Source organism: Alligator mississippiensis, chromosome 2, assembly GCF_030867095.1.
Source record: "Alligator mississippiensis isolate rAllMis1 chromosome 2, rAllMis1, whole genome shotgun sequence".
Taxonomy (NCBI): Eukaryota; Metazoa; Chordata; order Crocodylia; family Alligatoridae; genus Alligator; species Alligator mississippiensis.
In genome coordinates this window covers 199,000,286-199,023,124 of record NC_081825.1, presented here as the reverse complement: position 1 = coordinate 199,023,124, position 22,839 = coordinate 199,000,286, and the positions used below count along the sequence as shown (strand labels likewise).

The 22,839-nt window shown below is 38.8% G+C and overlaps 1 protein-coding gene across 3 annotated transcripts in view; it reads left to right on the top strand.

Moving 5' to 3' along the window:
* The window catches only part of IRAG1 (inositol 1,4,5-triphosphate receptor associated 1), a 115,053-nt gene that overhangs the window by 28,322 nt on the left and 63,892 nt on the right, over positions 1–22,839 (top strand). For 2 of the 3 annotated variants that reach the window (XR_009460035.1, XR_009460036.1), the window contains exons 1-2: positions 5,946–6,030; positions 15,309–15,497. Coding sequence is in view for 1 of the 3 variants with exons in the window: in XM_019476745.2 (XP_019332290.2) it covers positions 15,429–15,497 (69 nt within the window). In the remaining 2 variants the exon portion in view is untranslated. Of the gene's footprint in view, positions 1–5,927; positions 6,031–15,308; positions 15,498–22,839 lie in introns of those variants that run through there. The other variant, XM_019476745.2, reaches the window with a different exon arrangement.

Genomic DNA, 22,839 nt, shown 5'->3' with positions numbered 1-22,839 from the left:
CACAGTACAGTGCTGTGGGGGAACTTCTTGCTTGCATGGTGCCAGCAGAATTTGCAGCCAGGGAGGTGAGGGGGGACCATGGTCCTGGCAGCATGTGACCTTCTGCTGGTGCAGCCCCTACAGCAGAGCTTTCCAAACTTTTCATGTTGGTGACACACTTTTTAGACATGCATCATTTCGCGACACAGTAATTCAGTTCCGGGGGAGGGGCCAAGGGAAGCTGACGTGAGTAAGGGAGCTCCGTGGTGCCCTTCCGCAAAATTTTCTGCATTTCGCGCGACACACCTACACACTGCCGCCGACACACTAATGTGTCGCGGCACACAGTTTGGAAAGCTCTGCCCTACAGTGTGCAAGCCCCCAAATGTTAAGAAGTTAGACAGCCCTCATGTAGAAATTCAGTGACCTTTGAAAATGACATCTCTTATTGCATCCTACTGGAGAGAAAAGGAGTAGCCTTGGCCACTGGAGTGATGGTGAAAATCGTTTTCTTAACCTATAGACAAGTATATGGTTTTTCAAAAGGAATCATCTATCCCTTTGTTTCATCCATCATAATATAGAAAGCAGACTGAATAATATGATTTTTAATTGCCTGATTGCTGTATTCTTCTCATACAGTCATGCAATACAATACCTCTCTTTTCAGGTAAAGGTGACTTATAGGAGACAGTTGTATGTGGAAGAAATTAGCCCAGTATCTCATTTCTTTTGAGTATTAATAGTGTTTGTTTTTCATGTAGTTGTTCTGGATCACTGCAGTGGGGGGCAAAGACTGGTGTTAGTCCTTTTTCTAGGCAACATATATTTTGTATAGAAAGAGAAGCAATCAATATTTCTTTAGCAAACTTCTCCTTCACAAGCTTCTTGAGGCTTTCTATGTTTTATATGTGCACACAACCATTGTCTATTCACTGCATCCAATAGTTTTTATCAGGTAGGTTTTCTCCTGCTCTCATCTCAATCTAGATTCCTCCCAAGCCACCCTCTCAAGTGGCATTGATGTACCCTTCTCCCACTCTTCTCTTCACACTTTCTTCTCTAGTGCTCTTTATGTTTGGAAATCCCTACTCTATATGCCAAATATCCACCCACTCCTCATTCAAATTCTACTTAAAATGCACTTTGTCAAGGCCTATCAAAATAAATCTTCAGGCAGAGAAACAAGCATCAGTCCTGCTTTGAGAATTGACTGCCTTCTGGTCATCAGGTAAGCTGTGGGTACTAAGCTGTCTAACTTTTATATAGTATGCTCTTTGGCTCACAGACTCTCCCTTCCTAAATACTGTGCATACCAATTATGTTCAGCAAATATATTGATATATTTCAAAATATCCTGAAGTTCCAACAGATTGGTTTGATAAATGCTGTTGTTCTAAGGTTTATTTATTAAATTAGAATGACTAAAATAGGAATAAGCAAAGTAATTTAAGGTTTGAAAGAGAAAAAAAATACCAGGCAAAATAAGCAAAAATGAATTAATTGTCACAAAAAAAGGATAAAAGAGCTTGGCAGTAGATTAACCCTCTGCAGGGATTAGGAAGGCATTGCACAAAGCAGGGAGAACAATTGTTGAAAATTATACCAGGAGATCTGATTAGGAATAATAGACTGGAATTTAAAGGAAGAAAATTAGGAGATATGTCTGAACAATCTATGGAATAGCTCCTAATCGGGCAGTGGGGGAGTGCTAGTCTTCAAATTGCTTATGAGGTAGTTCAGGTATGGTAACCCAAATCCTAAATCTATATTAAGATTTTACATAGTCCATTCTTAGACAAACTTTGAATGTAGACAGTATTTTGTTTGAATAAATTCTAAGTAAAAAATGGAGGGCTTTGTAATACATCTGAGGATTTCCATTTTCTGCATGGAAAGGGTGATTACTTGGCTCGACAGCAACATTCCCCTTTTCGCCTTTCAGCAGAACATTTACAGTTTCTAAGCACCCTTCAGCCTAGGAATCGCATCATAAGTGCAGTCTTCGGAACAGCTATCTGTTGGGAAATGATGCAAGTGTTAACCATGCTGAAGCCAAGTATTGGGGAGTAAAGGGCCATCAGGACCCAGGGTCATTATGGAAACACCAGAATACACCACCAGTCCCCTTCAATCCACTGGACTGGTTGTCGGTGCCCTCAGTAATGGTGAAGGCACAAATGCTGAGTCTTTCTTAATGGAACATAATTAGGGATAAACCTCAACCAGAAGAACCTTACAAAAGCTTCCTTTCCTATAATTATCCCCTAGTTGATTTTCTCACGAAATGGTATGATCAGGCCCTGAATAATGACTCTACGATTGGACCTAGGGTTTTGATGCACTTTTTTTTTTTTTAACCAGATAAAATTATATTATTGGTCTTTGTTATGAATTGTCAGAATGAATAAGAATGTCATTGTAGCAGATTGCTATTACAGAAGTTTTATGTAGAATGTACACAAAATTTCTATGGCCATTTCTTTGTGAAGGGTTATATCAGTGATGTGGGTAGTAGCCTAACCTTATTCAATTCTTCAGATTGCTAGTAAATAGGACAAAAAACTGAAAACAGAAAACTTTGCTTCTAAGATTTCTGAGTCATTCAGAAAAAGATAAAGTTTGGCATTATTAATTCCTTACCGCCTAAAAGAAAAAGGTGCCCTGAATTCTTCCAGGGGCATTACTAAAAGAAAATCCCATCCATTTTCCTAGGCACAATATTCTAAAATTTTAACGAACAAAGAACATTCCCCACCAATTCCAATATATCTTTAAATTGTGTTTGCCAGTTGAATTTTTTAATGCGGATGTAATCTGTTATCCTCATACAGATTATTATAGGACAAATTCTAAGATGCTTTAATATTACATGAATAAACCTAAACTTAAACAGAAGTAACAATATTCATACGGACACATATATAACAGATATGTGTTAAAAAAAAGGGCATTTGGCAAGGGAAAAAGATTAAAGGGTATGCTTAAGCAAGTTAGGCATGTATCTCTCATTGACTTTGAATGATTAAACATTATTTCAGAAGAAGTTTGTGATACTGAAATGTAATAGGTAGGGTACCTTACTATGTTAGCCATCTCTGAAATTCCAGTGGCCAAGTGCCAGTGTTGGACTTGATCTAGCTGATAGTGGACACATTACTGAATATCGCTGCATTTTTTCTTGTTGTTTCTTGGTTAGTAATATCAGCAGAGGTGATAACCAGTGAGGAATATAACTAGAGAAGTCTCTCCAGATCAAAATGGAGGTATATTAGAGAATATTGCAAGAGGTTTTAACTTCCGCCATCCTTAGCTGTATTCATTCTGTAGATAAACAAAGGGCTATATTTTTCCAGCACTGGTAATCCAGAATTTTTCACAAGTGCTAAATTTTCTTTAATTGTTTGTGCTTATATTATTACCCTCCCACAAAGTCCTAGATCTACAAATGTTTCCGATCAGTAGAGGTTGTCATGACTTCATCTGAGCAAATGGTATTTTAGATGCTTGGATAATAAAAAAATATTGCTACTTATTGTGTTTTTAGTGTATGAAAAAAGATAGCATATTCTAATTTCTGCTGAGGTAGAAAAACATGAACATGACTATCTTCAGGACTATCTCCTGGAATTGAACCTATTAATTTTATAAGATGATTCAATACCATATTTATTCAAATCCAAGATGACTCTGAATTTAAGATGATCCCCCAGTAATTAGATTCTAGACATGGACAGTTTATAAATTTATTATAATTTTTCATGTATAGAATCTAATTATTGGAGGGCTGTCTTAAATTCATCTCCCCCCCATCTGCAGAAGGGCAGGCAAAGGAGGGGGCAGTGGAGCCACACAGTGGGAGAGCTGATGATGGGGGAGATGATGGAGGTCAAGTAGCTTGCCCCCTGCCCCATGCCCTCTACTGCCTACTCCCCCAACTGCCTGCTCCAATGATACTGCTTTCCCCAGTGCAGCGGGGGGGGGGATTTAAAATGACCCTCCAATAATTGGAGCTTGACCCCTTCCCTTTTCCATGCCAACTTTACCCCCTGCCACTTGTCCACCTCATCACTTGCTCCCTGAGCTTGCCTCCCCCGCAGTGCTTGCCTTCCCTCCACTGTCTCTGCCCCTGCCATCTGCCTCCCCACCGGAAGCCTCGGGCCTCCCACTCACCCTTCCCCCATCTCACTACCCCATAGCCTCCACCTATCCATGAGGCAACAAATGGGTGGGGGACCCTAGACTGCAAGAGGGTAAAGGGGGTGGAGCAGAGGTGGTAAGGGGCAGGCAGTAGCTGCAGCCCTGATTCTGCACCTGAGTCAGGGTTGGGGTCAGGGTCATGACCAGAGTTGCCGTTGAAACATCTGCTTGCGCCACACCGCCTTGTACTCGATTTCAAGGTGAAGGGTTACCCCCATGTTAAGTGAGGAAAAACGCTTATCTTGGAATGGAGTAAATAAAGTAGTATTGAGTCGTCGTTGTTCTTGGGCTGCGTGGAAAATTTAAATTACAAAAGCAAGTATTTCCTTCTAGTGTGTTTATGTAAAGTTAATCATGTGAGTGACAAGCAACTGATGTTGAAAAAGACCTGTTATCCACTCAGTTTTATAGTGATTCTAGAAGACTTTTGGGTCTTCTAGAAGCTGTTGGATCTCCATTTTTGCTCTATTCTGGTTGTTTCTTCAGTAGCCATCTTGTTTGGGTTCCAGTATACATTTTAGAGTTGTACTTCCCTGTCTTTGTTGGGGACAAGGAGGTACAAGAATACAAAGAGAATGGTAGAAATGTTCTGTATTAAACATTAATGTGGCACAATTCTTTTGCATTTCATTTAGGGTCCTAAGGATTCTGAACGTCCTAAATGATTATTAATTCATAGGGATCTGAAAACCCTCAGGCCTTACAAGATCAAATTCAATGTGACTAGAATATATCTTACCTCAGCTTTCTACCTTTATGCAGTCTGCACAGCCTGGAATAGTATTGTTCAGTATTTTGTGAATGAGAAAAATACATAATGTGCAACCAAAACTTACTGATTCCACCTACTGTAGTTGATTGGACATTAGTGAGGGAAGATTTTTCTTACTGAACTTTATTTCTGATTAAGGTTGTGTAGGTTGTGTTACATAGCCTGTGGGGCTGGAAACTGTGTATAGATGAATAGTATTTAAAACAGTTTTTGAATAGCTTAAACATGTAATCACTAATTTAATTGAAAAACTAAGTTCTTAATTTTTAAAAGAAATTGTATGCAGTAAATAGCAGTCCCGTTTATTTTATTCTTGTGACAAACCAGTAAAGACATCTTTTTCCTTATGTATATAATTTAATTTGTTATGGAGGAATGGAAATGAGCCATCTTTTCTAGAGCTATTTTCATTTCATATTTCTGTTCTAGCTGCCTTGAAAATCTATAGTGAGAGAGAAACTTTTTAACCGCTTTCTTTCAGATGTCTGTGTCCCATCTGTATTTTTATATTCTTTATTTTTAAGATTTAAATTGCTAGTCTTAATGGGTTAAGTGTTATAATTAGTAAATTGTGATTTATGATTGACAAGCAAAAAAAATTAGCAGGAAAGTTATGTTTCTGTCTTTAATTATGATTGAATAAAATAAAGTGCCACGTTCTTTGTGACTTTTGTGGACCTGCCCGAAGGGAATAAAGGAGGCTCCCTTTCTGATTGTTTTCATTTTATACCTATTTTGCAGGCATGTAGTGTTGTAAATGCGGAGCAACAAGGGAATCAAACCACAAGCAACAACTTAAAATTATTTAGTTCAGAGGCCACTATGCTGTTTTTAGTGAGTGTGGAACTGCCGTTACTGGCAATGAGAGCTGCTTGCCTTGACTGGAGGCAGCATATGAGCCAGGGAATCTTAAAATAATGTCTAAATGGTTTGTTTGTTTCTGCTCTTTTCTTATGTATTTGCTGTGATTTGACAGAGCATTTGAGGTCACCTGTCAAACTAGCAGCGGAGATGGAGTAAAGCACCTTTCTTCTAAGCCCTTGCTAACACAGTATTCAGCTCTGACTCAGACAGAGAGGGTAAGTTCACTGATTATACTCCTCTTTCTGTACTATGGCAAAATGAGTTGCAGAGAGAACAGTTCGAAAGCCAAGCATTTCTAAATACTTTTTCCTTTTATGGAAAGGAGCTCCTAGATCACCATTTCCTGGAGATTGTATTCTAAGCTACCCAGCACTAGAAGAAAGATTTCTATATCCACTGATCTATATCTGACAACAAAATTGAACCCTGAGGGGATCAGTTTTTACCTGACTATTTTAAGCATGAATTGACAACAACAGACTAGAACTAAACCAAACTTATTTATCCTCTGAATGTGGGAATAAGTAGAATTTGGTGAATAGGGTGGTTTTCTTGTTTTGTTTGTTAAATCTTTTTTGTACTCTGTGAAGGGCTCATCCAAATGACAAACAAGATTCTTTGGGTAAATCTGATATCTTTTATTAGACCAACTCAAATAAATGGAAAAAATTCTTCTTTGCCCAAGGGTATAGGTTGTAGCCATGCTATTTGAGTTGGTCTAATAAAAGATATCAGATTTACCCAAAGAACCTTGTCTTGCCTATGTTCTTAGACCACCATGGCTACAACCTATACCACTCATCTAAATGAGTATTTTAGCCTTTTACACTACATCTATGGTACCTAAGTTAAAAACCTCTAAATAGATGTATACTAGCTGCAAATGATGATTTTTTTAAAAGCTTTTGCTATTGCTAATAGATTCATTTCAAAATTGTATTTTGGATCATTGGTTTTGATAAAAAGACCGCATTAAATAAAAATTTTAAAAGACCACATTAAATAAAAAGACCACATTAAATTTTGACAAAATACTAAAAGTAGGTCATACAGGGCTTGATCCATGCCAACTGAGGTAGATAGACCTCCACTGACTTCAGTGATCAGACCCATAGTGCATCTCCATCCCCATGCAGCATGGCAAACTAACTTTGTTATTCCCTAACCATAGATGGTTATCTTGTCTCTCCTTGGCTGTCTCCAGTGATGATTCAGTTGGCACCTTATTCTCTTGCATGTTGATATTTCTACTATTTAAACTAACTTTCCCTCCTCCTCTAAAGCGAGTACTCCCTCATTCTTGCAACGCTTGGGGAGGAGTAGGGGAAGAGGGAGCTAAAACTGGCAATACTGAGCTATTGGCAGCATGAATCCAAAAGTTGTCTTGCCAGCAAGAGAAGCCTAGGTCACGTCAATGATCATTGTGTTCTCTGCACTATAACTCAGCATTCTATGGGGCTTTTAATATTACATATATGTGGAGGCTTTGAGCTCTAGTGGGTTTCAAAGGCTGTACCCGGCTTCTCCCTCCATTCCAGAATGACAAGCAAAAAGAAACTTGCCCATGAGGAGAGAATAGAGGTAAAACTTAAAGACTTGCTAGAGGTGTTTTATACTCCCTTCCTTCATGCAGGTCATCCGTGAGAGGACAAATCAGATCCCTTCATGTTTGCTGTACCACACTGTTAATGACCTTCTCTTCCTTTGCATTGGTCTTGAGTTTCTCCTCCCTCCAGTCTATGCTTGGGAAACTGCAGGTCTGGTTGCATCTGTCTGGCTGACAGTAGGACTGTCGTAATTTTATATTATGTGAGGTTGCTGTAGTTTATCTGGTGTGATGGAGATCTGCTTCATCCTCATCCTTTCCCCTTGTCCTTCCCCAACATCTCAACATGCCCTGTTACATCATAAGAGGGTTACTGGTCCAGAAGGTGGCAAAGCACCCCCGTTTCCCCTGTTTCCACAATAGGAATTTTCCACAGGTTATATGCAGCTAGTCTAAAGACATTATGTATTGTTTATGTAGCACACAGAAAATGGTCTTAGCAGACCAGAAAATTCAGGCCAAATCCAGACTCATAAACCTACTAGATCTGGTCAAGAGAAAATACCCCTCTCATGGAAGCAACTATGTACAGGCCCGTGCTGCACCTTCATCACCTTACAGTCCCTTATATACATAGTCCCTGGTATATATAACTATATACAGATGGGTTGGATACCAGAGGTGATAAACCTGAGTCAGAAGAGGGAATGTCTGTAGTGCTCAGCACCACGGAGATTCTGAGCTGCTCCTGATTGCCTTAGGAAACCAAAGTAAAGCTGTAGTTTGTCAGCGGCTGAATATTTCCCCAGTCAGCACAAAATGGAGTGCTGTGCAAATGACCTTTATCCTGTCAACATGTCTGTTTTATTTTCTGCACCTCCTATGAGCCACAACTTGGAATTTCTTCCTCCATGTCTTATACAAGCCTTGTTTTTTAAATCTAAAAAAAAGGACTGAACTTGACCTACTCAATGGTTCTTACTTGTTACAATGTGTCTCTATCATTTTAGCTTTTAATTTTTTGTAAAGTATGTGTTCACCTGTGTAAGGGACTGACAATTAGGCATAATGGCTTTTACAAAGCTGTGAGTGGAATCTTTCATATTAACCTCTGGTAATGTGAAAGATTTCACTCACAGCTTTGCAAAAATAGCCTTCTCCTGACCTACAGCATTCCTAATAATTTGGTCCAGGATACTCTTGAGTAGACACAGTTAAGCACGCCAAATTTATATGATGTTTCTATGACTACTGGGGATTAGATAAAACAAATTAATATTCACTTGTGACAGAAGTAAGAACTGAGCACTTCTCTTGGCTAATTGTAAGCTCAAACTACAGAGCTGTTTTGGATCCAAAATATTCACAAAATTGAGGGCTTGCTCAGATCACATGCCTCCATTAAGTCCTGTGAGCACAAAGCTAAAAAGTCGGCATGTCTACACATGCATTTATGCCAGCTTAAATTTACTGCACAGTAAATTACTGAGCAGTAAGTGAGAATAGGTCAATGTCTACACGCTATGTATGGACTGACTTGGGACTAAAGTTAGTTTCAAGTCAGTCCACACACACAGTGTTACTGCACAGTAAGGCATCTATACATGCATTACTCTGCAGTAACTAATTAGGTGTAAATTTGATACCTGCATCATGCAGGTATCAAATTTATGCTCAAGTCAGCATAAGTTGTTATATTTACTGCACACATGTAGAAGTGTGCCTGTACTGCACTGTAATTTCAGTTGCTGCACAGTAAATGTGCACATGTAGATGCGCCCAGTGAGTCAATATAGTCCATGGAGCTAGCTAGGTTCTATGTTTTATCCTCTTATTTTTTTATATTATGGTAAATATTCTGTGATATTTAAAAATCACTTAATAGTTGAAACATATTCAGCTGACTTAAACTGATGCCTGCATAAACTGTGTGTGTTAATAATATCTATAATATTTCTGCAAGTCTGTGCAAGTATATAATGTGTTATGTCAAAGATATATTTGAAAGACTTTGCCCTAATAAGCATTAGACACCTCCATTCCTTCTGTTGTGGGAAAAAAACCATTTGCAGCCATAATTTTTGGCCTAAATGTAAGTTTTCTGTCAACTTCAGTAGAGCCAGAATTTTACCCTTGAAGTGTACTAAATATCTTCAGAAAGAGTTGAGGCATAAATATTTGATCATTTTGGCTGATTTTATTAATTAAGACACCCATTTGTGAAGAAAGTTAATTTTACGTAGGAATGTAAAATGTCATGATTTTTTTGTTTTCACAGTTGAATTACTACTTTCACAGAATTCCACGTAATTCCTGCACCCTGTTAAAGTGATACTCCTAATGAAAGAGTTAGTGTGTTCAAGTAATCATTTGTTTCTAATTTTTATTAGAACTAAAAAGCTGTTGGTAGCAGAAGAGAAAAAGGAAACACAAGAGAAAATGAGAAATGCACAAACCTTCCTAGTACATGCACAACTTTGTCCAATTTCTGGTTGAAATTTTAAACTGGGAAATGAAGGCTCTTGAATTAGTCTACCAACAAGTTGTTGCTTTTTGGTAGACAGATTCTTGGTGAAAGGATCAATAAAAATGTAGTCGGTATGAGCGCTAAATCTGTCCTACTTGAATGAAAAGAAAAACACCAAGCAATTGTTAGGCCTATACTCATTTAATAGGAACGTAAACAGTGCTTTTAAAAGTAACAAATGTAGCTCACTTGGTGAGTTGTGCAAATTTAGCTGTAGAAAAGTATATTCCCTGTACTGATGTCAGATTGGAATTCATACCTCTTCTGAGTACAATAGCATTCATTTGCATTTGTGGTAAGGTGATGTAGTACTGCATTTAATCCAGGGGAGTCCCTTTGAAAAAGGACCCATATCTGAGGCCCTGCAATTTCAAATTACCAAAAATCCTAGATATCGAGTAAATCAGCTTTTTAAATTCTGTTCCCAAACTGTCCAGCAGGGGTCACAGTAAGTCTTTTAATACATTGTGAGTATGCTATACCATGAATAGCACCACATATAGGGTTGTTCCTCAAACTGCTTTTCAAACTAATTCTCAAACTGCTTTTCAAACTAACTCATTATTTCTCGTAGTGTCATTGTCAAGTAGGTATTAACCTCCCCTATTTCCTGGAACATGGATGATGGATAAATGGAAATGGATACATACAGGTGAAGGTCAACTGTTTTTAAAGTATTATATAATCTGATACACCTCAATTTAGGGGACCCAATTTTAGACATCAAGGCTAGGGACAGACATTACACACAAACTGGTTTAAGTGAGCAGAAGCTGGCTTAAACCTGTAACAGAACAGATGTTCTTTGCACATAAACCAGTTTGAAAATGGCTGAAAATGGTTTGAGATAAACCTGGTTGAATATAGTATCAGACTTAACTGATTTGGGTCAAAATGGTTTATGCAATGTCTGTCCCAGACCTCTTGCTGGTTTAATTTAAACCAGACTTCCCCAGCATTCTGGCATGCTCTCTGGGCTGGGCAGGGCTCTCTTCTTCACAGAAGAACAGGCCCCTCCCCTCTGCTCCCTGGCTACAGCTTTGGCAGAGAACTCAGGCATCTGCCTGGCTTCCACCTGCTCCCTGCCTCCCCTCACTCCCTGCTAAGCAGGGATTTCCCCCTCCCCTTTGCCATACACAGACACCTCTCCGCATTAGCTAGCAGACCATGTGCTGGCTACAGTCTGTGCTGTGGGAGACAGAACTGTGTACGCTTATGGGTTTTTGGAGCTAATCAACAGGTCAGCTCATAATGTCCCTCTGTTCCTTCCTTTGGAAAAAGCTGTTTAAGATGAGCTTGAACTAATGAGAGAGGCTTTGTTTTCTGATGGGGCGCTAAATTCTGAAAACAGAGCTGATAAATGCTCTGTTATCAAAGGGAGTGCGAGCATCCTGCTGAGGCCTGGCCACACCCCCACACCCTCCAGCTCATCACTTTGGAAGGGAAGGGAGGGATGTTCTAACACCCCAGGCTTCTAGCCTGAGGCACTGCAGGCATGTGCCTGCATTTCTAAGCATGTGTGTAGATGAAACCGGGGCCCTAAATTGAAGCGGTAGGTTTTTAAAAAATACTGCTTCAATTTAGGGCTGATTAAACCCCTGTGTTGTGCACACACCCCACTGACTTACCTGCCTCTCCAGTGGGGAGGGGAGAGCAAGCTGCTGGTGGGTGGAGCAGTCCCTGGGCTGCGGGGGGGATGGGGCTGATGCTTCTCATAGCAGCAGCCCCCCCACCAGGCGGCACCCACCCCCAGGCAACCAACTAGGGCGGTCCCTGTGGGCACTGCAGTTGCAGAGGGAAGCACCGTGCCCCTGCGCAGTTCAGGCAGGCACACAGGCAGGCAGGCTCCGGGCAGTGAGGGAGGAAAGATTAGACTCTCTGCTTCTCTTGGGCAGAGCCTGCTTTCCCAGGCTGCTTCCAGGCTGCCTGCAGGGCTTCCTACAGAGCCGCAGAGCTGCACAGAGCCCGGTGCTTTGCTCCGCAGCTGTAGGGGCAGAAAACTAAAACTCCTTTAAGGAGTTTTAGTTTGTTGTGCCCCAAATCATTTAAGGCACATTACGCTGCTGAATTTCCTACAGAGGCTGGAATTAATGCGCAATACACTGCCGAGGCATGCAAACACTGACACCATTAAAGTGGTGCAAAAGGCATTTAGCCCACTTTAAAGCGTCGTGTACACACACCTCTCATTTTGTCTATACATGGCTTGAGATGTCTTTGTGGTTACAAACTGGTTTAGCCTAGCCAGGTTAGACAAACCTGCAAAGATTGAATCAATTCAGGCTCAGGCTTTTGGAATGTCTATGCCTAACCAAAAAATTAATCTTGCTGAGAAACAGAGAATATAAGAGTGGGCACAGAGCAGTACTAATGCAGCTATACTGCTGCCAGTACTTGAACTAGATCTGAAAAGGGTAGTGCTGGTATCTCTGCAGAGACCTTCTTTTTGCCATGTACAATCACAGAAGGTCTGGTTTTTAAGAAGTGATGAATATCAAGAGTACTTTTTTATTTCAATTTAAGTTATGAGGCCCAGTACCTCTCAAAAAAATTTCTGATTTAACCTAATTGTTTTAACCTCTGATTTAGGTAACCAGAAGTAGTGAAGATTTTGAAAATTTTAGGTTAAGGGATTTGATTTAGTCTATAGAATTGATGTCAGTGACTGAATTAGTATTCTCAAGTTAGTGACTCCCAGTTTTATGCTTGCATGATTGGACTGGGCTTTTGATCTCTACCATAAGAACACCTTTAGTTGTAGGTCTTATGCAAATAGGGCTATACATGTCCTGTCATCTTGACTAGGTATAACTGGGAGCTTTATTTTACATCACTCTCACAGGGAAAAATGATGTCCCAGGCTGTCCTTTTTCACAGGAAGAGATTTAATAGTACAGGAAGTTACTGATTTACTATTAAATCTTGAAACATTACAAACTTGTTAAAAATATGACACACTTTTTTGATGCTCTTATCAGCAAGAAAAAAATTCACTTGGAAAGTATAGGTATAATTATTATATTATGTTACCAAGCCGTTCCAGTCACGTCTTGGAAAAAAATCATCTTGAATTATTGTATAGCCTGTATTATCCAAATGGATCTAAAGCGCTATACAGGTGATATACACAGGAATTAGAGTATCTACCTTGGAAATATAGTTACTTCTGGGTTAAAAGTGGAAAGTGCTTAATAGGGCTGTGTGAAAGGCACTGTCTGTTTTGCCCTGAGTTTCGATGGTTCGAGGGAACAGTGTTTCGTTTTGAATTTCAGTTTGAGTCAAAACAGCTGTTCTGTTCCATTCCATTCAAACAGAAAGGCTGTTTTGATGCCGTTTCTAGTTTTGCTAGGGATGAGGAGTAAGACCAGCGGGGCTGACTTCCCAACCCCAGCGCCTCCTGCCCCCAGCACGATCAAGTGGATGGGGATGCCGGATCTTGCACTGGGGATGGAAAGTCAGTCCAGCTGGACTAACTTCTCATCCCCAGCCTATGGTCGAAACATTTCAATTTTCGAAATGTTTCGACCAGCCTCATTTTGTTTTGAGGCTATTTCAACCGGCTTTGTTTTGTTCCGATTTTGCTGTTTCGACCTTGATATTGGTTAAAACAGTGTCGGAACTAAATGGCTGATGAAATTTCACACAGCCCTAGTGCTTAACTGCATGCTTAGAAAGTGTCCTGATATTTGATAGGTTATGAAGACTACTTCCTTCAATTGGAACAATATGTTGAATTTAGAAAAACAGTTATAATTCCTAGATTTGAAATTTTGTCAAGACAATGGAGTTCATTGCGAAAACCATTGCTGGATTACTGTGGACTGTATCTGGTCAAGCATTATATTTTATACCTTATGTGAAAGGTGTCACCTCAGACAGAACAAAGTCCTTTCATAGTAGTTTTAATTATTGATTCTTTACATAGAGCACTGTCAAATATTTTCATTAAACCTCAAACCTATGTATATTTAGCAGTGAGTTCAAGGTTCAGTGTAATTCATCAACCTTATTCTGTTGTCATGAACATTGAACATGAACTTTTGAGTATCTGGGTGGTTTAGAAGTCAGTGAACCTCTTCCCCAGTAAGTAACCTCTTTCCTTCTCACAAACAAGCCTCAGCCTTCCATTGACGTATTTAAAACAAGAAAGCGAGGTGCTGATGTTTGCTAGGGGGTTAGAAGACCAGTTGATGTTTGCTGTTGGGAAGTTCCAGTTTGGTAAACCCAGACAACTAAGGATCTGTCTATACTGGCTCCACATTGCTCTCAGGCCTCCTGCTTAAAGCTCAACCTCACTTAATCAATCTGCATGCTCCAAACCAAGATAGAGATCTCCAGAGTAACTCTGTGGGTGTCCCTGGGGTGTCCTCATCACTTCAGGAAAATGTGATATAAAAGTTAATGGGCAGGGCTTAGTTTTCAGCAGCAGCCTCAAAAGAAGTATGGGAGCCAGTATGGATATACCCTGACAGGATATATACCCTGACAGAACCTGGTCATTGGAGCTATGTCTTCTGCCCCCAGGTGCTGGCCCCACACAGGTCAAGTCCAGGCCCCTGCCCCCCCCCCCGGATCAGATCCAGTGCCTACTGTGGCTGGTCCAGGATTGCCCTGCACATGGTGCCCATTCCAGTCTGTCTGGAACCTGCACTTCATGCAGCATTCACCCTGGATCAGCTAAAGCAGGCACTGCATGTGGCTCATCCCCAGTCTGGCCAGAGTGGGCACTATGGGCACTGGATCCAGCATGCAGGGGGGCAGTGGATCCAGCCCACAGGGTGAGCCCCACATTGTTCATCTGGCCCATGGATTGGTCCCACCACATGCATCTGGGCCAGATTAACGTTACACCCTTGCCCTAAAAGAACCTTGCAAGAGTTGGGTTCATGTCTAACATCAAGAATGGAACTCCCTGGAGTCTTCTGTGTATATCTCATGTGCAAGGTTCACAAAGACCTTTACAGTACTTGCTCAAAGGAAGAGCACTGCCTTCTATTCTGCCAATGTTGCTTCATCGAGATTTTCATGTCTTAATTTGCTTAATTTACAAGAACTGAGATCACACTCTGAAAAAATAGATCTGAATTGCATATTGAAGGATATATTCTGAGTATCCACTGTAGTCTGTTAAGAGGTTTTTTTGAAAAGATAGTTTACAATCACAACTGAATCAGTTGCAAAAAGTCTAAATTACCTCAATGAAACTGACCCCAAAAAATCAAGCAACATAAGGATGATTGTTCTTTTAACTGCCTTAGACTATGTTATACTTGACCTTAAAAGAGCTAGTTAATATAACACAAGAAGGCGCATCATTTTTAATTTTAAACCTTATTGCTGTTTGTTATTATAAAGTGATCCCAGTGTTAGAACATAGATTTTTAAATGGATTTGATTTGTATTTTTGGCATCTACCCTAGTCTGTGGATCACAAGGCCTCTCAGTGCTTATCCCTTGAGGTTAACTTGAAACAGACATTCCCAGCAGTACATGGTCTTTTTAGTCCACATTGCAGTCCAACGTGTCTCACACCACGCACCATGCCAACCCTACCTGAAGAAGAGGGACAACCAGCAGAGGCACAACACACCAGTTCTCCTCCAGTCCAAGTAAGCAATCTTAAAAATATATTCTATTATACTGTGCTGCACAGATCTGAGGCTGAGACCTGTTGCTTTTCATACTTTCAAAAGTTTATAAGCTGGTATCTGATTACTGCTATGAATTAGTGGTTTTGATTAACTGATGAAACTGCTTAGTCTTTCAATGGATGTACGTATTGTTTCTTTATTGCATCAAATGTTTTATTTGCATAAGGAATGAGAGCTCTAGTTTATTTAGTTATGGTACTTTCAGGATGTCTTCAGTTAATTTTGGAAACATATTAGCATTGTTTTACAATTCTGTGTTGTTTATTCCAAAACTGTCCACAATATACTTTGTCATGTTCTTCCAAAGACCATGAGTATAAAAGACTTACTAAAAGATAAATGTACTATACATGTTCTTGTAGCAAGGAATTGCAATATATATATATATATATATATATATATATATATATATATTGCATTTTCAGAGTAAAATTGTTATACACTATACAACATTTAACCGAAAAGGAAAGATTTTTTGTAGCTGCATTAGTCTGTTTCTTTCAGAGATATGGAACTTGATTCTGAAGATGTTATTTGGTTGATCCATGTAAGAAAAGATGAAAATCTGTTTTGATATATAGTGTTTATCTGAACTTTTCTCATCATGTTGGTATCTCAGCTTATAACAAAACTACACATAGTCAAGATATGACTGCACTTAAGTCTGCAGCTCTGCAGTCTTACATGCAGACTTAACCATTCAATGTTATAACTGTAGCTGCATATACTAATGTTAACCAATAAATGTCAATCCTGCCTTTGAATATTTTATATGTTCCATTAAATATTTTTAATTAATCAGTACATGATTTAAGTAAAAATCTTATTCTTTCCTGAAGGAAATGTGATTATCCACCTGAATAAAACGCCCTCTTCGTGTGGGTGTGGGTGTGTAATATAAAATAACATCGTTCTGTACCACGTGTGTGTGTGTGCGTGTGTTTAATATGCCACGTGCTCACACATGTGTGTGTGTGTGTGTATAATAAATCCTGCCCTATACAATCCTGTCCTCTATCTATATCTATATATATTATATATATCTATATCTCTATATATTAAATAATTACAGAATCAGAGCCAGGACAAATTATTCTGTTTTATGTAACTTAGTGAAAATGTGGAGAGGATTTACGATCTGGCATGTTCTCAGTTAAAAATTTATCATTGTCACTGGAGTCTAGAACAATGTATTCTACACTTTGGATAAAAACATCCGCTACTTTTCCTTTTAACATCATAGGAAAATATTGTCAGCAGTGAACTCTGCATTGATTTGTCATGCATTCTGTCTAAATACCACATTGTACTAAGGGTTAGTTTCCTGGTTTAAGATAAACAGCTCAGTTGGATGTGAGTTTAGCAAACAGTTAGTTGGGAGCATACAGTAGGTCGAGCAGATTATTTTTACTCACTTATGTGAAAACTGTATTTGAGTACTTGGTATCATCTTGCTAGGCATGGCATACCAAAGAGAGGATCTGTTGGGGAGGAATGTCTACACCTGGAAACATTAGTTACACTGGGTTGGTGAAACACTTCAACCTTCTGTACCAAAAATCAGTTTAAAATATTATCCAATCCTTTTACAAATAAATTTGTAATGAAGACTATGATAACTGATAGTTTTTAAATCTCTGTTGGCAAAAACCTCGCTTTTCAGAGGACTGTCATCTTGAGGCATAAAAGAACAGGGTTAGATTTTAAGCAACTTTTGAAAGCAACATTTGAAAAAAGAATTACACCTGGCAGATGTTCCAGAATAGGAGTTTGAATGTGCCGTCACCATGGGTGGGTCTTAGTACAGGGTGAATCCTACAAAATAATCTGTAGTTTAAATTAGTAATAAAATAGTTCAGCATTTTTCTAGTAGGCAAAGTTCTCATAATATCAATAGAAGGAGGGCCTTAAGTAAGCCACCCTTCCTTTCTGGGAGGCAAAATGAGGGGAATTTGAAGAGGAAGCATCACCGAGAGTTAGTAACCAATTGACTTTATTTTTGCAGTTGTCATCTTTTCTGCCACTAAACAGTAATACTATAAGTACCCACTAGACCAGGGGTGGCTAACCTGCATGATATGTGTCACAAGTGGCACAGGCACTAACAGATTTCTGTTTTAGGGAGAGGGTGATAAGTAGTATAGCAGTAGATAGGGCAGAGAGCAAAGCGGCAAATTGGACACAGAGCAAAGCGCAGAGAGCAAAAAGCAGAACAACAGACTGGGCAGAGGAAGGAGACTGGAGAGGCACACAGGAGGGTACAGGACTAATGTGTGGCATGCCTGCTAAAAATGTTGACCCCCACTGCACTAGACAATGGAGTCCCATCTTGGAGTCTTCTATTCACCTCTCTGTCCTAAAGTAACACCTGCTATCTGTTCCCTTGAGGAGCTATACCTCTCTCTGCCCTAAGCTCTGATAAATGATGGAGAAATATTACCCAACACAGACTTTTTAACGAGACTCTTTCTCAGAATGTTTAAATAATTTTTTTTTAATGCAAGAAGTTGCATTGGGTTTTTCACCTTATCTTGAGGAAGGAAACCTGGGTTTCCATTTGAATTTATTTTTATGTGTATGTATACTCTGTCTTGGCCAAATCTAAGCAACAATATCAAGAAGGATTTCCCAAAGCATTGAGCTGTGATATTCCTTCTCTGTCTGGGGAAGTTAAATGCAACATTCCTGTGGGTTTGACTGGGTAAGGAGATAAACTAACTCTCAAGGATGTTGAAGATCTGACATGAGCAATTTTAGGACTAGTATTGAGTAGAAACTTGTGAATTCTTTCTCCCAAGCCCTATGCACTGTCCTCATGCGCTTGCACCCTAGTGGTTTGGCTAAGTGTCTACTTGTCAGCAGACTAATGTTATTTGTTTATTTATTTATTAGATTTATATCCTTCCCTATCCAAAAAGCTCAGAGTGACTTACAATTACTAAACAAGCCACAAACAGGATTCCAAGACCTCCAATTCCCCCCACCCTATACCATTTCTTCTTTCTTTTGGTGCATCCCAACTCATTAGGATGATGAGCCACCGTATCACTGAAACCTGTTATAACTCACCAACAGCAGTCAGTGCTTCAACTTACTACAGAGCATTTTAACTCTCAAATAGGAATGTGACATAAGTAGAAAGTGCAAAATCAGTGTCTGAGTACATGTGATGTCTCCTAAAACATTTTTTAAACATTTGATAAATCAGTGTTCAGAACTGGAATACTGTATATGGAATGATTTCTCTTGACACAACCAATTTTATGCTTTTTCTGACTTTGAAGATATGTCCCTTTTAAACTATTTCCATTATAAAGTTCTTTTACTTTCATAGAATTAGTTGACCTCCTGAAACAACAAAAATCATCATAGCTTTTTTAGTATGAAAAATGAATGGAATCAATGTCTATATCTTCAATAAGTGACTGGAGACTAAGAATTGGATTATAATTTATAACCAAGGATATATGAGAGCAGACTCTTGGGGACATGCAATTCACATCAGGTTTTTTTATTCATTTGTTTTGGGGGTTTTTTTACTGTAAGCTAGAACAAATTGATATAATTTCAACAAGTCTGTAATAATGTATTATAAACAGAGCTGACAGCACCAACTACTGGTCATGTTACTTTGACATGATACATCCCATTATGAGACTATGGGCGCATCTACACATTGCTGTATGGTGAGGTTACTACAGCGCCATACTTTAGTACTTCCATTTGGAAGTACTAAAGCATGGCACAGTACAGGCAGTTACTGCGCTGTGCATTTGGCACATGGTTAAATTTCGCTGCTATGTCACCGTAGCGGTGTGCTATAAACGGAGAGCATGCCACTACAGCAATGTAGCAGGTGATCATATGTAGATACACATGATAGCTATGTCACCATAACACACCGTATGGTGACATAACGCATCGCTACATCGTCATAGGGCAGCATGTAGGCACTCCTTATTTTCAGTTCCTTATAACTTTCCCAAACTTTAAGTTAGGCTGAAATCTTCTAGACTGAGTATCTGCCTCAGACCAATTTTTTTGGAAAAAATTTAGCCAAGGAGCTTTAGGCACTTCCAAGAGCAAAGCTTGTTTTTTCTATGTGGAAAAAAAAAATGATGTGATCTTTTGTTTGGAAAGCTCTTGCATATTTTGGAGTAGGGCTTTGAAATTTGGCAGGGATATAACCATTTTAGCAAATATTTGCCTTTTGCTGTCCAAGAGAAAATCCAAGTTTATAAGCCTTTAAAAAATTCAAGTTCATATATGTTCAGTAAAGGCTTGTTGGAGCTTAACAGCTAAAATCTCTAAAGGGTCTGTCCTCACTGACCATGCCTCTCACATCTCCTAGTTAGTACTGACTGGACTGTATGCCTGTCCCGCAGAGCAATGGAGTATGTTCCATCCCATCCCACCTCCCTGCCTGGGACTGGAATGTGACTGCGTCATCACCACAGAACAAGCAAGCGTGTGGCAAAACCAATTTTCCTTATAATAGCTGTTGAAAGCTGGGGTGGAACAAGGTACCAGAAATAAATACAGGGAGCCTGTTTCTCATGTTTTTAGTGTCTCCCTGCTGGCCCTCGGGCTGCCTGGAATACAAAGCAATCTAGCTTAAATGCAGTGGGGGACAAGAACTGAATTTAGGGCATTAGAAGGGAGGGATGAGTGAATACACCTTCCAGTTTATGCAATAGATATGAAGTCCTATATGCTAGAGCCTCATTCAGGGCACAACTGGTGTAGTTCCTCAGAGCAGGGTGAAAAAATTGTATGCAATCAAGTGATTACAGAATGTATCATAATGCATATACACAGGGGGTACGAAATGAAGGTTGCACAGGCAAGCTTAGGTCTAGCATTTCTTAACTTTTTTAGTGCTTCACTTTGCAACCTTAAAAATGTTCTTTTAACATAGTTTTTTGGATGAAATATCATACCTGGTGCAGTATATTTTATCATCATTATAAATGATCATATGTTTCCTTTCTGACATGTAAATATGCTTACATTTCTATGGTTTTCAGAGTACATTTTAAATCAATTCTCCTTTTTTCCTTGATTCTGGTTACATATGCATAAGCGGTGGAAAAGTACCAAAACAATGAAATGTTCTTTGACCTTCATAGTACATGTTTACGTATAGCTTGAGACAAAACCTCTAAATGCACAAAGGATGAAGTTAATTTTCCTTCTGAAATATTCTGTTAGCACCATTGTTTCTGTCACAACTTCCTGAGAAAGAGGATAGGTGGGGTGCATCATAAAGAGGGTGGTGAACTAGGGAACAAGGAAATTGTGTAGCTAGCATACTATACGTTTTCTTAGGTTGTGGCTGGCTGGAAAGATTATTTCAATACATTTGAAATGTTTTGTTTACTTTTACAAGCGGGTGAGTTTTCTAGCTTGAAGGAAGAAGAAGAGAATTCATACAATGTATTTCAAAGTAGCAACACCACATAAATCCTCACTGAAGAAGTTTGTGAGCAGTTACGTTTAAGAGGCTGTTTATGTTAGAAAGGTAGGATATAGAGATTATTATGAAATGACCTCATTGTGGCCAGTCCTTTCACAGATACACAACTGAGAGAGAGTGCAGAGCTTCTAGCTTTAACCATCATTTCAGAATCCAGTGACAGTTGAAGTTTATAGTGTTCACTTGAATACAAGGATTACCTTTAATGATATTTGGGACCACAAAGGGCTCCATGAGATATTACACTAGACAACATACTTGGACAGCCAAACAAGGCATGGATTTTGCCCTGGCATTAAGGGGTGAATTGCTGCAGCAGCAGTCGCATCACACTCTCCACTAGGAGTGAGGAACTGCTGAAAGCATTGTGTAATTCAGTGCAGACCTTTTTGTACATTTGCGTAAGTGTTGTTCTGGCTGAATTATGGATGCAAAGAATGTTAAAGTAGCCTAGCTTTCACTTCAGCAACATTTGAAAAAGCAAGCTATTTATTTTCATTTCTAAATCTGGAATTTAAAGGCTAAATTTAGACACACTTTTTTAAAAAAAATTCTGGGCTGCTGTCCTTACACAGTTCAACAGTTTTTATCCTTTGGTAATCCTATGATTGCCAATTCAGGAAGTGTGAGCCCCCTCATATCAAAGTCAACTGCAGTTTTGCCATCAACTGCAATGCAAGTAGACTTAGACTTGGCAATTAATTTTTTTTTCTTTTTTTGGACTCAGCTGCTTCATGATATTAATAAAAAATCTTCTGTGATATCACAGTTACAAAAAAAAAAATCAGTATTGTATTTGCAGTCTTACATTATGTTAGATAGGGTTTTGAAACTTTAAGAAACTTGGAATATTTTTCCAAATATTCAAGGAATATTTTTGACATATTTTAAAGATTTTTTTTGTTTTTTGAACTTCTTGCACCCCAAAAACGTGAAGTTGTCTAGGAAAAATAGATGTATGGGTTGTTTTTAATTTCTTATTTACCAGCAAGTCAAATACTTGGAGTACATTGCAGTAAATAATTATGAACTTAAAATGGAATTATCTACTAAAATTGAATTTGTTTGCTTTTGTCTTCTTGATTTGAATTATACACAGTTTGGGATGGAGATGACTATGTAGGTTCAGTTGCAATAATGACATATCAGTTAGTCTTATAGCATTTAAAACAATTGCATATTCATCTCAATTTATTAAAGGAATTTATGTATTCAGTTGAAATAAATAAATGTGACAAGTGGTGAAAAAATAATTCAATTGATAAGTGGTAGGTCAAAATTAATTGTTAACAACTTGAGAATTTCTGAGATCATTATATTGTATATTTTATTCCCTTCTGGTTGTACTCTTACAAACCTGAATAATATGCTGGCAGTTAGTTGATTAGTTACTTCATGGCATGATTTACATACTTGTTTAACTTTTCTATTTGAGGTTAAGTGATTTCATTAAAACTATTTTCTCCTGGTTCAAATGAAGTTTTTACCTTTTTAACCTACATATCAAAATCTTTTATTTTATTTTGAATAGAGCATGGGCATTTTTTACTCAGTGCAACTACATGCTACTTTTTCTGAAAATGTAAACCAGGAGTGCTTTCATTTACTATGCCTTTTGAGTAGACACTTGTGAATTTGTAAAATTTAAATCAAGCTGAGGATAGTCACAGACATTTTGTAATAACTTCATAAGATTGTGCAAAATTGGGAAACAATGCAATTTCAAGTAAGAGCCAATCTGAGTACAAGAGCTTTTATGGATCTCTGCCACCACATACGTTACTTTAAAAGCCTCTAAAGGCACTAAGGGCCAAACACTGCCTA